The sequence below is a fragment of the Salvelinus fontinalis genome, chromosome 29 (assembly GCF_029448725.1).
Source record: "Salvelinus fontinalis isolate EN_2023a chromosome 29, ASM2944872v1, whole genome shotgun sequence".
In the NCBI taxonomy this organism is placed as follows: domain Eukaryota; kingdom Metazoa; phylum Chordata; class Actinopteri; order Salmoniformes; family Salmonidae; genus Salvelinus; species Salvelinus fontinalis.
Window position 1 is genome coordinate 34,657,893 of NC_074693.1, and position 14,779 is coordinate 34,672,671.

Here is a 14,779-nt window from a genome sequence, read left to right on the forward strand (position 1 = left end):
ATCTACAACAAAATCGCTGATCACTGTAGGAGTCTGAACACATACAGAAACGCAACTGTAAACTCAGCAAGCAACATGTTAGTGTTTTTCGCTGTGGTTTTATCGTTGTCACTTGCGTCCGCATTTGCGGACCGAGTGCCGCGCAGTTGTGGCGCTTGTGAACCCAGTCTGTGCGACCCTCTTCCAGAGGTGGGCTGCAAGTCTGGCACGATTTTCGACTCCTGCGGTTGTTGTTCACTTTGCGCGGCTGGAGAGGGGGAGCCATGCAGGGGGCGCGGAACCACAGCCAAGCGTTGCGCCTCTGGACTGGAGTGCGTTAAGAGCGACAAGAAGACAAAGCTCGGAGTTTGCGCCTGCAAGACCAAATACGAAGTGTGTGGCTCCGATGGAGTGACCTATAAAACTGGCTGCGACTTGAAAGTTGCCAGCCTGAAAGCGGTGAGCGAGGAGAAGCCTGAAATAAAAGTCCTGAATAAAGGAAAATGTGCAACAGGTGAGAATGGGGAGACTTCTATTATAGTGGAAATTTAATTCTGTATATTTGGAAACACTAATATTTTGTGTATGGCACTAAAATAATTCGAATCTCGCTCAAATACATTCTAGCCTGATAGCCAATGTGCCTAAAATATTACATTTTGGTGTGATGGTTCACTTTCATATTGACTCATGTTTCTCCTTCCTCAGTAATTTAGTTATAATAAAAAACGTTATGATTTCTTGAGTGGGCTAATTAACCATTAATTTATTGTAAATTATGTTAATGTATTAATCACTGCTGGTATCTCATTTTTTGTCAATGTTTACCTTGCATGAACTGATTCTGAATTATATTGATTTGACTTGTCGATGCACCATCAACTTACATTGTTATTGTACATCACTGCCACAATGCACTGATTTGTCTTGGGACCCATGCAGAGACATGAGTGGTCTCTAGTTACTGGATAGAAGAACTGGCTGAGAAATATGGAAAATCTGTGGCACTGTCCACTGGGTGTGGATAAGGTTAACATCATCCTCTACCTCTATAACCCTTGCAAAATAACCAGAGTTAACTAAAGACAGCCACCGAATAGGCTGAAAGCCTTTGTCTGAACTCTGGGGTGGCACCCTCCACAGCCCTGAACAGACATGTCTGAAATTCCACCCTCCAAGGGAGGGATTTTACATTTTGTAAAGGAGAATGGCCGTCAATCAAACAGCAGCGCCTCGCCTACATACACACAGACAGGCGCTGTTGGTTTACAGCAAAGCCCGTTGGCTTCAGTGTTTAGTTCAGTGAACCTTTACATGATTAATTACAACTGCATGCTGGTTCGGGATTAGGCAGGCGAAAGGGTTCGGGACGTGAAAAAAAAAAACGCTGCCTGGCAGAAAAAAAGTCATACCACACGCGGAAAGCCCCAGACTAATTTGCCCATATCCAACAGCCCTTAAGGCTCGCAGAGAGGTCAAAGATAGCACTACGTTAGGTGCAAGTTCAAGGCCACCATTCCTCTCTCCACTCCATGTTGTTCTTGTTTTCACCGGGTCTATTAGCTAGGCCTATTTCAGGATTTTGTTAACCATACTTAACTGGTAGCAGTAAATTTCACCGGAACTCAAAATAACAGGGGCCTCTACCTACAGTATATGAGACCCTGCTTATGTATTATAGTCATGATCATATCCATTCCTTGGGTTGGAGTATTGAGAAGACAACCCTATTCAATCTTCCATAGGCATGTGTCATAACATTCTAAGGAGGCCTTCACTTTGCAACCCTTGTCATCCAAAGCCTAGTCTTCATAACTAAAATAAGATTTCAGTAAAGCTACATTTCTGTCCACACTTGTGCCACACATACAAAGTATTATGTGCCAGAAGTGTGAAGTTATGTAAAGTTGAAGTCGAAGTTTACATACACTTATGTTGGAGTCATTAAAACAAATTTTTCAACCACTCCACAAATTTCTTGTTAACAAACTATAGTTTTGGCAAGTCGGTTAGGACATCTACTTTGTGCATGACACAAATACATTTTTCCAACAATTGTTTGCAGACAGATTATTTCACTGTATCACAATTCCAGTGGGTCAGAAGTTTACATTAAGTAAACACTAAGTTGACTGTGCCTTTAAACAACTTGGAAATTCCAGAAAATGATGTCATGGCTTTAGAAGCTTCTGATAGGCTAATTGACATCATTTGAGTCAATTGGAGGTGTACCTGTGGATATATTTCAAGGCCTACCTTCAAACTCAGTGCCTCTTTGGTTGACATCATGGGAAAATTAAAATAAATCACTCTGAAAAAATGTGTAAACCTCCACAAGTCTGGTTCATCCTTGGGAGCAATTTCCAAACGCCTGAAGGTACCACGTTCATCTGTACAAACAATAGTACGAAAGTATAAACACCATGGGACCACGCAGCCGTCATACCGCTCAGGAAGGAGATGCATTCTGTCTCCTAGAGATGAACGTACTTTGGTGCGAAAAGTGCAAATCAATCCCAGAACCACAGCAAAGAACCTTGTGAAGATGCTGGAGGAAACAGGTACAAAAATATCTATATCCACAGTAAAACAAGTCCTATATTGACATAACCTGAAAGGCCGCTCAGCAAGGAAGAAGCCACTGCTCTAAAGCCGCCATAAAAAAGCCAGACTACGGTTTGCAACTGCACATGGGGACAAAGATCGTACTTTTTGGGGAAATGTTGGAGAAATGACATTTTGGAGAAATGTCCTCTGGTCTGATGAAACAAAAATAGAACTGTTTGGCCATAATGACTATCGTTATGTTTGGAGGAAAAAGGAGGAGGCTTGCAAGCCGAAGAACACCATCCCAACCGTGGAGCACGGGGGTTGCAGCATCATGTTGTGGTGGTGCTTTGCTGCAGGAGGGACTGGTGCACTTCACAAAATAGATGGCATCATGAGGAAAGAAAATTATGTGGATATATTGAAGCAACATCTCAAGACATCAGTCAGGAAGTTAAAGCTTGGTCGCAAATGGGTCTTCCAAATGGACAATGACCCCAAGCATACTTCCAAAGTTGTGGCAAAATGGCTTAAGGTATTGGAGTGGCCATCACAAAGCCCTGACCTCAATCCCATAGAAAATGTGTGGGCAGAACTGAAAAAGTGTGTGCGAGCAAGGAGGCCTACAAACCTGACTCAGTTATACCAGCTCTGTCAGGAGGAATGGGCCAAAATTCACCCTTGTATTGTGGGAAGCTTGTGGAAGGCTACCTGAAACGTTTGACCCAAGTTTAACCATTTTAAAGGCAATGCTACCAAATACTAATTGAGTGTATGTATATTCTGACCCATTGGGAATGTGATGAAAGAAATAAAAGCTGAAATAAATCATTCTACTATTATTCTGACATTTCACATTCTTAAAATAAAGTAGTGATCCTAACTGACCTAAGACAGGGAATCTTTACTAGGATTAAATGTCAGGAATTGTGAAAAACTGAGTTTAAATGTATTTGGCTAAGGTGTATGTAAACTTCCAACTTCAACTGTAAATGCACACATTTTCTTGATCCATAAAAACAGAAAATTCTGTTTTAGCCAAGCACATTTCTAGAGGTTTTGTTTATCAGATTAAATAATATTTGTGAATTTGTGCAAATCCGCATAAAACCTGTCCCAATGTTTGAAAGGCAAGGACAGTAATGTTCAGTGTTCGTATTGCAAAACCAGAGTTACTTTTTAACTAATTCTGACTGGCATGAGAGAACTAAAGGGAGAAAGTATGCTTAATATTTCACTAAATTCCTAACTAAACAGAATTCATTCTAACTCTTTTATGTGGTCCATGTTACATCAACTCCTTCACTTACTGTACTAACCTAAAAAAAAAGGCACATTCATTCCTTTCTGGATGGCTAAAAGGACTGGAGATGCTATCTGTTCATTTATATAATACATGTATCACATATCAATCAGAACATCTCTCAGTTCGGATATTGCTGCTTTGACAATTTACGACCTGTACCAGCTAGTCCCAGTGGATTACAGCAAAGCTATCTCTGATTCCGCCCAAGTTAAAAGATAAGCATTACAGGTTGATTTGAAGGAGATGATAAATCCACTCAATCGTCTCACTTTTTTCTATTTTTTCTTCTCCTCCACAGCACCTGTCATTGTGACGGCCCCTGGTGAGGTCTACAATGTCACAGGCTCCCAGGTGTATCTGAGCTGCGAGGCCATTGGAATCCCCACCCCCGTGATCACCTGGAAGAAGGTACCAGAAGGTTCAATTGTGAGGTCTCTAGTACTTTTGAATCCACACTTTTCTCAGGTGTGGTACAAAAAAAATCAAAAATCGCTCCATGCTTTGAGAAAAGTCTTTCTATATGGGTATCTTTTGTTCTAGAAACACTCCCATATGTAGTTTCGTATGATGGTCCAAAGAACTGTACATACGGTAGGTCGTTAATGTATTTTCCTATGTCAAGTTATTCATACGTCCCCTTCCACTGATTGTTGATTTGGGCTCTGCATTTGAGGACACAATGGATGAAAGAGATGTGAAAATAGAGGATATGAAGCATGCTATTGTTAACCACACACTGACACAATAGCACAGGACATGAGAGGTTTGAGGGGAAATCCTTAAATATTATCTGATCTTTACAGTCAAGGCTTTACTCATACCCACGGTCAGCGGCTAACATTCTTAACATTCTTCATGGGAAACAAAGTAAAGAAGCATGAAATTCCCATTGGTTTCACAGAGACTAAAGAGACACTAAAAATACTAAAGTTAATGAGGATAATTCGGAATGAGGTTGAGAAAATATGTAAGAAAACGGTAAGGGAGGGGAGACAAACAGGGCCACGGAAAGCCAGGATGCAAGAAGTCAATGTGGAGAACACAACTCATCATTCCTGGACAGACAAGGAAGTTAACCTACTGTTTGCTTACTCTCAAAATAGAGCAAGAGACCACTCTATATAGGATTTAATATGAAAACATATATTTAATCAAGATGGGCCAAAACAGGTATCCCTGCACTGAGAGAGAAAGAGATTACATTTATATAAGTTTTGATGTTGTAAGCATTGTTTTATTGAGTCGATTAGCCCAAACTACCGCTCTCTCAGCTAAACAGAATGTTGCTTTGTTTGAACTGTGCCCTTAGATCTGAGATTTGCCTTGACCTGTTAAATCTGACCCATTTACACTGAACAAAAAATATAAAACGCAACATGTAAAGTATTAGTCTCATGTTTCAGAAACTGAAATAAAATATCCCGTACATGTCCCATAAGCACAAAAAGCTTATTTCTCTCAAATGTTGTGCACAAATTTGTATACAGCCCTGTTAGCAAGCATTTCTCCTCTGCCAAGATAATCCAACCACCTGACAGGTGTGGCATATCAAGAAGCTGATTTAACGGCATGATCATTACACAGGTGCACCTTGTGCTGTGGACAATAAAAGGCCTCTCTTAAATGTGCAGTTTTGTCACACAACACAATGCCACAGATGTCTCAAGTTTGGAGGGAGCGTGCAATTGACATGGTGACTGCAGGAATGTCCACCAGAGCTGTTGCCAGAAAATGTAATGTTAATTTCTCTACCATAAGCCACCTCCAACGTCGTTTTAGAGAATTTTGCAGTACGTCCAACTGGCCTCACAATTGCAGACCAAGTGTACCCACGCCAGCCCAGGACCTCCACAATCCGGCTTCTTCACCTGCAGGATCTTCTGACCAGTCACCCAGACAGCTGATGAAACTGTGGGTTTGCACAATCTATGAATTTCTGCACAAAATGTCAGAAACCATCTCAGGGAAGCTCATCTGTGTGCTTGTGGTCCTCACCAGGGTCTTGACCTGTCTACAGTTCGGCGTCGTAACCAACTTCAGTGGGCAAATGCTCACCTTCGATGGCCACTGGCACGCTGGAGAAATGTGTTCTTCACAAACAATTCCCGGTTTCAAATGTACCGGGCAGATGGCATGTATGGCCTTGTGTGGGCGAGTGATTTGCTGATGTCAACATTGTGAACAGAGTGCCCCATGGTGGCAGTGGGGTTATGGTATGGGCAGGCATAAGCTATGGACAATGAATACAATTACATTTTATCGATGGCAATTTGAATGCACAGATATAACGTGACAAGATCCTGAGACCCATTGTCGTGCCATCCATCCGCCACCATTACAAATAAATATAAAGGATATTTCATGCTGAAACCCTCATTAAAACACCAATGGTATTCACTAACTTGATGGTTTATATTTAGGATCATGTTTTACAGCTGTCACTGTATTCTTTTATTTTAAAATCTTATTTAATTATTTCAGATATTTGACATGTGATTAGGCCACGCCGAGGGCCAGAGATAATTACAGACACCTGTGATAATCTGAAGTATCCAAAAGGGCCACTAGATGTCTTGTGATAGATTACATAAAATCCTTGAAAGATACCTAAATTCTGGTAGTTTACTGGTAAACGTTGAAAGTTTCAATTAATATACCCTCCCTTTGCAACTCTATATGTGTTACATCCATCTTTCTGTTTCAATACTTTCTTATGTCTCTGTTGTCTCTTTCTTTATGTCCCACTGATTTCCCAGGTGAGCCTTTCTTTTCTTTGCTTATATCATGTGTTTTTATAGCTGTAGATGTCGGTGTCTGAGCTTAGGTCATATAAAGAGTATGTAATCCTAGATTACATGAAATAACATTTGATTTAGCCAGTTGTCTCTTGTGCTGAAGCGTAGAATGTTTTCAGTTTCACAGCTGCACACACACAGCATGCTTTTAATGGGTTGATTCGATTAGTTAGTTATTAAGTTAATGGTTGTTTTCCCAGGTCACCAGCGGAAAACAGAGAATGGAGCTGCTTCCAGGAGACAGAGACAACCTGGCCATTCAGACCCGTGGAGGACCTGAGAAACATGAGGTCACCGGCTGGGTCTTGGTGAGTCCAACCAGCCCCCCCACACACACATTAACACACACACTACTTTTTGTAATGTTTTTATTGTATTTTTTTAGGGGGTAGATCAGCTTTAACATTGCAGTTAGATAGTGGTTTCTATCAGAGTAATTATCTGCATCATTTCCAATCCCCCATATATACTGTATATATACAAAAAAAAGTATATATATATATATATATTTTTTTTTTTTTTGTAACCCTGCCACGCCTCCCCTAATTGGAGTAAACTAATGGAAAACAATACAAGGCTTCCACTGCCAGCTAGCTTATCCATACTAAATACATTTCACAGACAGTATATTTTACATTAGTCCCAGCCTTCAGCTACCTTCAACCCCTCTCATAGTTTCTACAGATTGTAAATGAAAGATAAACACCTTTGCTAAGAGTATTATTATATTGATCAATTGACTTTTCAAAATCACCCAGCAGTGCTATTTCCAAGTAAATGTTGCAATCTTTCAGCCATTTCTGAACCTGCGACCAAAAACGAGCTATGATCTAATGATTCTGTCTCTTCGCAGCAAAATCTGCAGAGCTGGGATGGTTGTATCCCCCATATATATATATATATATATATATATATATATATATATATATATATATATATATATATATATATATATATATATATATATATATAACATTCTATTGGTTGCAAGAATTTTGCATAATAATTTAAATTGAAAAACTCTAATTTATTCTGAATCTGGTGTCGTTTTGTATATCAGTTCAAAAACCATGTGCCATACATCAAAAATATCCTTCCAACTATTTTGCAACCTGTATGGCGCAGCTGTAAATGTGTTGGTCCTTAAATTACAATGGTATATTTCATTTATCACAATTTTCTTTAGCCAATTTTGGTCTTTAATAAAGGGCCAACAGACAAGTTCCTTACCTTCTCCCCTTTCCACTTGCCTCCTCCATTTTTACGGTAATGCTGCAATTTTAGATATATAGTAAATGTCTGCTCTTTTTGTTAACTGCATGTGTGACATAACTCAACCAGTCATATTTTTGATATAATTTACAAAGATCGTACTGTTAAATATTTTTTTTAAATAATCAGTTAGTATATTTAAGTTTAACCATAATATTTGTTCTGACTTTCCTGGTGGATTAAACTGAAATTGCAACCAGATGTCTATTGTTTATTTTAAAAATAGTGATATTTTGGAGATTATTTAATTTTCCCATTTAATTTTGTCTGGCTTGCGGTTCCAAATAAATTGGAATATTTATTGCTCATATCATTTTTAAAAACAAGTCGTTGGGTGTAGGTAGGGTCTTAACTATATAGGTAAACTGGGATATGACTAAATAATTAATCAAGGTGATCTTTCCAGAAATAGACTGTTCTAACTGTTCCTGGCTGGTTTTGAGAAGTTGCTCTCGGAGGATGTGTTGGTACCATTCTTTATTCATGGCTGTGTTCTTAGGCAAAATTGTGAGTGAGCCCACTCCCTTGGCTGAGAAGCAACCCCACACATGAATGGTCTCGGGATGCTTTACTGTTGGCATGACACAGGACTGATGGTAGCGCTCACCTTGTCTTCTCCGGACAAGCTTTTTTTACGGATGCCCTAAACAATCAGAAAGAGGATTCATCAGAGAAAATAACTTGACCAAAGTCCTCAGCAGTCCAATCCCTGTACCTTTTGCAGAATATCAGTCTGTCCCTGATGTTTTTCCTGGAGAGAAGTGTCTTCTTTGCTGCCCTTCTTGACACCAGGCCATCCTCTAAAATTCTTCGCCTCACTGTGCGTGCAGATGCACTCCCACCTACCTGCTGCCATTCCTGAGCAAGCTCTGGAATGGCAGCATTTAGGTGCAATCTTACTGGCAGCAATATCCTTGCCTGTGAATACATTTTTGTGCAAAGCAATGATGACGGCACGTGTTTCCTTGCAGGTAACCATGGTTGACAGAGGAAGAACAATGATTCCAAGCACCACCCTCATTTTGAAGCTTCCAGTCTGTTATTCGAACTCAATCAGCATGACAGAGTGATCTCCAGCCACACTCACACCTGTATTAACGAGAGAATCACTGACATGATGCCAGCTGGTCCTTTTGTGGCAGGGCTGAAATGCAGTGGAAATGTTTTTTGGGGATTCAGTTCATTTGCATGGCAAAGAGGGACTTTGCAATTAATTGCAATTCATCTGATCACTCTTCATAACATTCTGGCGTATATGCAAGACTTTGTGAAAATTAATATTTGTGTCATTCTCAAAACGTTAGGCCACGACTGTAGTTCATTCAATCTGATTGTCACACACAGGGCATCTGAACACACAAAATACATTTTGATGATTTTCTTAAAATTTTGGGTGTTTTATTTAACTCTTGTACACTTGTGTTCCCGGTCAAAAATGACCGGTCATTATAAATTAATGGGTGAGACTACAACTAGTGTATAAAATTGAGTTAAGCCACATGCCCATTCATCAGATGGACACTTCCTCTCCCAGACCCCCAGATGCATGTGTGTTTGAGCACACACACCTCACTCCCCAACTTGGCTTCCATGACAACACCCACAGGAACTTTTCCCCAATATAATTTTTCCCCCACAGGAACCACACCTGTTGGCATTCTCACAAACAATTGCAACATTGTTTCAATAATATATTGAACTTTTCTCGCAGCTCTGGTATATAAAGCTTTTTTGAGGCCTTGCTCACAATTCATTATGTGGCAGCTCAATGACTAAATGATATACTGTATGTGAGGCTCTTAATCATGAGGAGGAGAGAGGCCAGGAAACTGACAGTGAAGATGCATTAGAGGAGGAAATGTCAGAAGTTGAAGACAACACAGAATATGATCCAGACCAAGAGACAACCGATGTGGAACAATCCAGTGATGAGGAAGAGGGCCCTGCTGAGGTTGTTGTTACATTCCTGTCAAAGAATGGGAATTTATCCTGATCTTCATCCCCAACTGAGAGGAGGGGTCGGCTGTCAAATGAAAATGTTATCGGATACGAGATACACCAGGTTGATGACATAAAATCCTGCCACAATTTAAACATTTGAAATGGTTTCAAAACAAATGTCCTTGTTAAACTTTGACACAAAGTAGTCTGTGATAAATACACAATATGTTTCATCTGAGTATTTGTTATAGTAAAAATAATCCATACATTATGTATGCTTTTTTTACTCAAAAAGGCCATAAATAACAGGCCGTAAATAGCAAATAGAAGTTCAAAACTGAAGTTGATAAAAAGATCTAACACAACATTAGGTGAATATATGTAATATTATGGATTTATAAACAGCTATAATGGGGCGGTAATTTTGGACCGGGAAAACATAATTAATTAACATGAAACAGACAAAACAGGAGGGTTAAAAGAAAACAGGAAATGTCAGCATACAGTGACACATTTATTTTTAAGCCCTGGATTTCTAGCCCGTTGATATTATTGTTGGATCTGATTTTAATAGCGAACATTTCGATGGCCATAATAAATAGATATGCCAATAGTGGACAACCTTGTTTTACTCCTCTTGACAATTTAATACTTTTTGAGAAGTAGCCATTATTTACCATTTTACACCTGGTGTTAGTAAACATAACTTTAAGCCATTGTATAAGAGATTCTCCAAAATTAGAATAGTCCAGGCATGTATATATACATTTCAGTCGTACTTTATCAAAGGCCTTTTCAAGGCCAGCTATGACTACCAGGCCTGGTTTACCAGATTTTTCATAGTGTTCTATAGTCTTTCCAGTACATGTCTTATATTATCTCCAATGTATCATCCATGTAAAAAAAACTGTCTGATTAGGATGAATAATATCTGACAAAATACTGTTTAAATTCTATGCATTTTGCTAAGATTTTGGCATCACAACACTGCAGTGTAAGGGGTCTCCAGTTTTTTAGATGGACTGGTTCTTTGTATTTACCACCTGGGTCCTGTTTCAGTAATAGTGAAATCAGACCTTGACTTGAAACACTGTTAGTTTAAAGCATTTTAGCTATCATACAGACTTGTGGGTTGTCCCACAGAAACAAATCAGTCAAATACCTCAAGGCCCACACACAGAGGTAGTGAAGGTAGAAATTCAGCATAGGATGGAAGAGTTATGTATTAGATACCTGACATTCTATTACTTTATTTATGAATAATATTACTTGAGGCACATTCCAAAGTTATCCATGAATGCTAATCATTGACTGGTTTTGTTCAGATCCTCTACATAAGAGAGTTTAATACACATGCAACTCCTTCCTCCATGTCTGAGTAAATCAACAAAAAACATTGGTGGGCCCTGTTCAGTGGTTAGATCTATCTATCCCTCTCCCTCCCTCTTTCTCTCTCAGTATTCTGCTCCCCTGCTGTCAAACATCACATTCGTTCAATTTCTTCATAGAATTTCAAAATTTCTACTCATTGGCCATCTTCCATGATATGTTTGTACTTGTGAGAAGTATCTAAAGACCTACACAGGTGCAAGCCAGCACTGGACAGCAGTCAGACAGCCATAAAACAATCCAGAACGCTTCTTTCCAATTGAAATGGCACCCTTGCTCTGTCGAAATGAGCCGAGCTTGGCTGGGAGGAAGAGTTGAAGCTGTGTTTGTGTCGCCTTGCGTGTTCTGATAAAATCAGATAAGGCGATAACCGCCACCACCATGCTTTTCAGATCTCGCCACTCACCAAGGAAGAGGCGGGCTCGTATGAGTGCCACGCTGTCAACGCCAAGGGAGAGGCCTCAGCGGTGGGCACCATTCACGTGGTGGAGTCCATCGATGACATCCCTGTCAAGAAAGGTACCCAGCGCATCCTTTTCTATTTCACTGCTATTTCTACTCTGTTTCATGTTAAATCTATAGACCCACACAATATGGCAACGGGGGATATTTACCACATACAAAGGGAAATTGTAGGTATTCAAAGGGAAAATCAAAGGGTGTGTATGTACAGTATGTGTGACTTGTTTGGAATTCAAGCCCGCTAGCCCGTGGTTCCCATTCTGTCCTGACATGTTTAGGAGTGCATACTTAGCTTGATCCACATCACCTGGCTGCTCTCTTGACAGGGCTTGATGGTTGCCTTCGACAAGGCAGCGCGTGTTACTGGGTGTGTAACTTGGTGCGAGCGTTGACAGATGCACTCACTGCACTGCCTATACATCTGCACTCCAGGGGAAAGAACTTGGATGTTTGAGTGAGAAATGCGTTCATATCAAAAGGAAAGCTCTACTTTTAGGTGTTCTTCCAACCCTGGTGATCTGTGGACACTATTCAAAACAAGGGACGCTCTCCGTCCTGCAAGAGCTAAGCACCTCTTCATTACCAGTGATCTAAAAAAGGAACCGGGGCTAGATATGTGATACAAATCTGATGGAAACCGATCAAAGTGTTCAGGTCTCCCCCAGATTCCCATATAAGACATAGGTCTCCCCTATCATTGGTCATAAATAGGACCAGCTAAGGACCATTACCCTAGAAATCCACTTACCCAATGTGTCATTGTGCTCTTGTCTGTGTGTCTCTCTCCCAGTGGCCAAGGATGATGAGCTGTAAGGCGTCTCAGCACAGTAGAGCCTCAGTGGCGACTCCTGGAAGGATCAGGAGAGGGAGAAGCCCCGACCATCCCACCAGTAGACCTGTACAATAACTAAGAAAGAGGACCAACAGCAACCATTAGCATTCCAGAGATCCATCACATTTATATTTGAGAACGTTGCCGTTTGTTAAATATTTGTTAAATATTTTTGTCATTTAGCAGACACTCTTATCCAGAGCAACTTTCAGTAGTGAGCGCATACATTTCAAAAATAATAATAATCATACCGGTCCCCCATCGGAATCAAACCCACAACCATGGAATTACAAGCACCATGCTCTATCAACTGAGCCACACAGGACCTGTAACAAGTCACAGTTTTCAGTGATATTCAGTACACTGTATTGTAGACAGTCATCCACAAGAGTCATCTAGGCCTCTCACACACAGTTATTGTCACTGACATCACACACAAGTCATTCATCAATAAGTACACAGTGTACAAAACATTAACAACACCTTCCTAATGTTGAGTTGTATCCCCTTTTGCCCTCAGAACAGATTCAATTTGTTGGGGCATGGCCTCTACGAGGTGTCAAAAGCCTTCCACAGGGATGCTGGCCCACATTGACTCCAACGCTTCCCACAGTTGTGTCAAATTTGCTGCATGTCCTTTGGGTGATGGACCATTCTTGATACACACGGGAAACTGTTGAGCGTGACAAACCCAGCGGCATTGCTGTTCTTGACGCACTCAAACTAGTGCGCCTGGCACCTACTACCATACCCCATTCAAAGGCACTTAAATCTTTTGTCTTGCCCATTCACCTTCTGAATGGCACACATACACAATCCAAGTCTCAAGGCTTAAAAATCCTTCTTTAACCGGTCTCCTCCCCTTCATTAACACTGATTGATGTGGATTTAACAAGTGATCATAGCTTTCACCTGGTCAGTGTGTCATAGGACGAGCAGGTGTTCCTACTGTTTTGTACACTGTGTATGTGCACACACACACAATTGCATGTGCATGCTTCACTCTTACACCATCTTTTTTTGATGTAGTTTACTGTTTTTGTGAATTATTCCATTTAATTCTAGCAAAAAGAATACATTGCAAGACCATCACTAGTTGGCCAAGCAGGGACAGATTAACAGGTGCGTGCCCCCTGACCTATTGTTTTTTATTACCATATGATAGCAAAATGTGTAGAATTGCATGAAATTAGCTTTAAAACTGCAACATTTTCTCTCAGCCTCATGGCAAAATGTGAATAAAAGCATGAGATGAGCTATAAAACAGCAAAGAAAATACCTTCCCCTTGGCAAAAAGTGTAGAATTGCAGGAATTTAGCTTTAAAACTGCAACATGTTCTCTTAGCTTCATGACAAAATGTGCAGAATAGCACTCAAAAACTACAACAAAAAATCTGCACAATGGCAAAATTTGAAATGCAGGAAGTTAACGGATTACCCCCCCAAAAATGGAGGCCGGTGGCCACAAATGCAGTAGTTCGGCCCTGTGGGCAAGGCAGAAACATAGACACCCGGGATTAAAATAATTACCCTTACTAAAATTGTAATGTGAAAAAACATATGAATTTGAATAAATCTTACATTAAAAAAAAAAATGTAATTTTTTTCCTAATGTACCAAGGTTATTTTTTGGACCTCCTGAAAAGTACACAAATCATTATTTCCCTTGACATGGTGCTTGACAAGCCATAAAGACATGCCTTTGCAAAAGCTATTGTGTGGAGTGAGTGATCAGGAATAAGAGGAAGGAAAACCAAACTCAGAACACTCTTGCATTCATATAATCCCAGTACTCGCATACTACGGGTTTAGCTACCAATCCAAACAGTGGCAGATGTCTGGGGATGTACTGTAGGGCATATTGAGCAACCGACAAGCATGAAATGGCGTAGAAAAAGGAGGATTTATGATGGAATGTAGAGATCCACTTTCGGTGCTAAAAGTCTGCAACTCCAATGAAGAGGCCAGCGGACATTGCTTTCCCCAAATGTTTGTAGTTTTTCCAGATTTAAGCTGTATGTATGAATTTGCTGTATTCACGTTGGTGTATGGTTTACTAACACTAGATGTTATTACTATGTGACAGGTGCTGTACATCACTAATAAATACAAAAATTTACTTGTGGTTATTTTGATATTACATGATCAAGACTTCTGCACAGAACATTTTCATGTGTGACACTATGAAAGAAATATAACATCAGTTTTTCAAATCCAGAGCAAGCTAGCTACAAAACACTGAATGAATAGTGTGAC

The 14,779-nt window shown here is 40.1% G+C and overlaps 1 protein-coding gene across 2 annotated transcripts; it reads left to right on the forward strand.

Annotated features, from left to right (window-relative positions):
* Positions 1-19: 19 nt before the first annotated feature.
* Positions 20-14,642, forward strand: LOC129827897 (insulin-like growth factor-binding protein 7). Of its 2 annotated transcripts, XM_055889172.1 has the most exons (5): positions 23-493; positions 4,131-4,240; positions 6,828-6,935; positions 11,622-11,748; positions 12,482-14,642. In XM_055889172.1, the coding sequence occupies exons 1-5, from the start codon at positions 76-78 to the stop codon at positions 12,502-12,504; spliced, it is 786 nt and encodes a 261-aa protein (XP_055745147.1). In that variant the 5' UTR covers positions 23-75; the 3' UTR covers positions 12,505-14,642. The 2 variants fall into 2 exon arrangements, with proteins under 2 accessions (XP_055745148.1, XP_055745147.1); XM_055889173.1 differs by lacking the exons at positions 11,622-11,748; positions 12,482-14,642 and adding an exon at positions 8,871-11,585 and having other exon boundaries at positions 20-493.
* Positions 14,643-14,779: the final 137 nt, after the last annotated feature.

Coding starts and splice junctions, on each gene's coding strand:
- LOC129827897 (XM_055889172.1), top strand. CDS start 76: ATGTTAGTGTTTTTCGCTGTGGTTTTATCGTTGTCACTTGCGTCCGCA. Junction 494..4,130: donor TAAAGGAAAATGTGCAACAG/GTGAGAATGGGG, acceptor TCTCCTCCACAG/CACCTGTCATTGTGACGGCC. Junction 6,936..11,621: donor AGGTCACCGGCTGGGTCTTG/GTGAGTCCAACC, acceptor CATGCTTTTCAG/ATCTCGCCACTCACCAAGGA.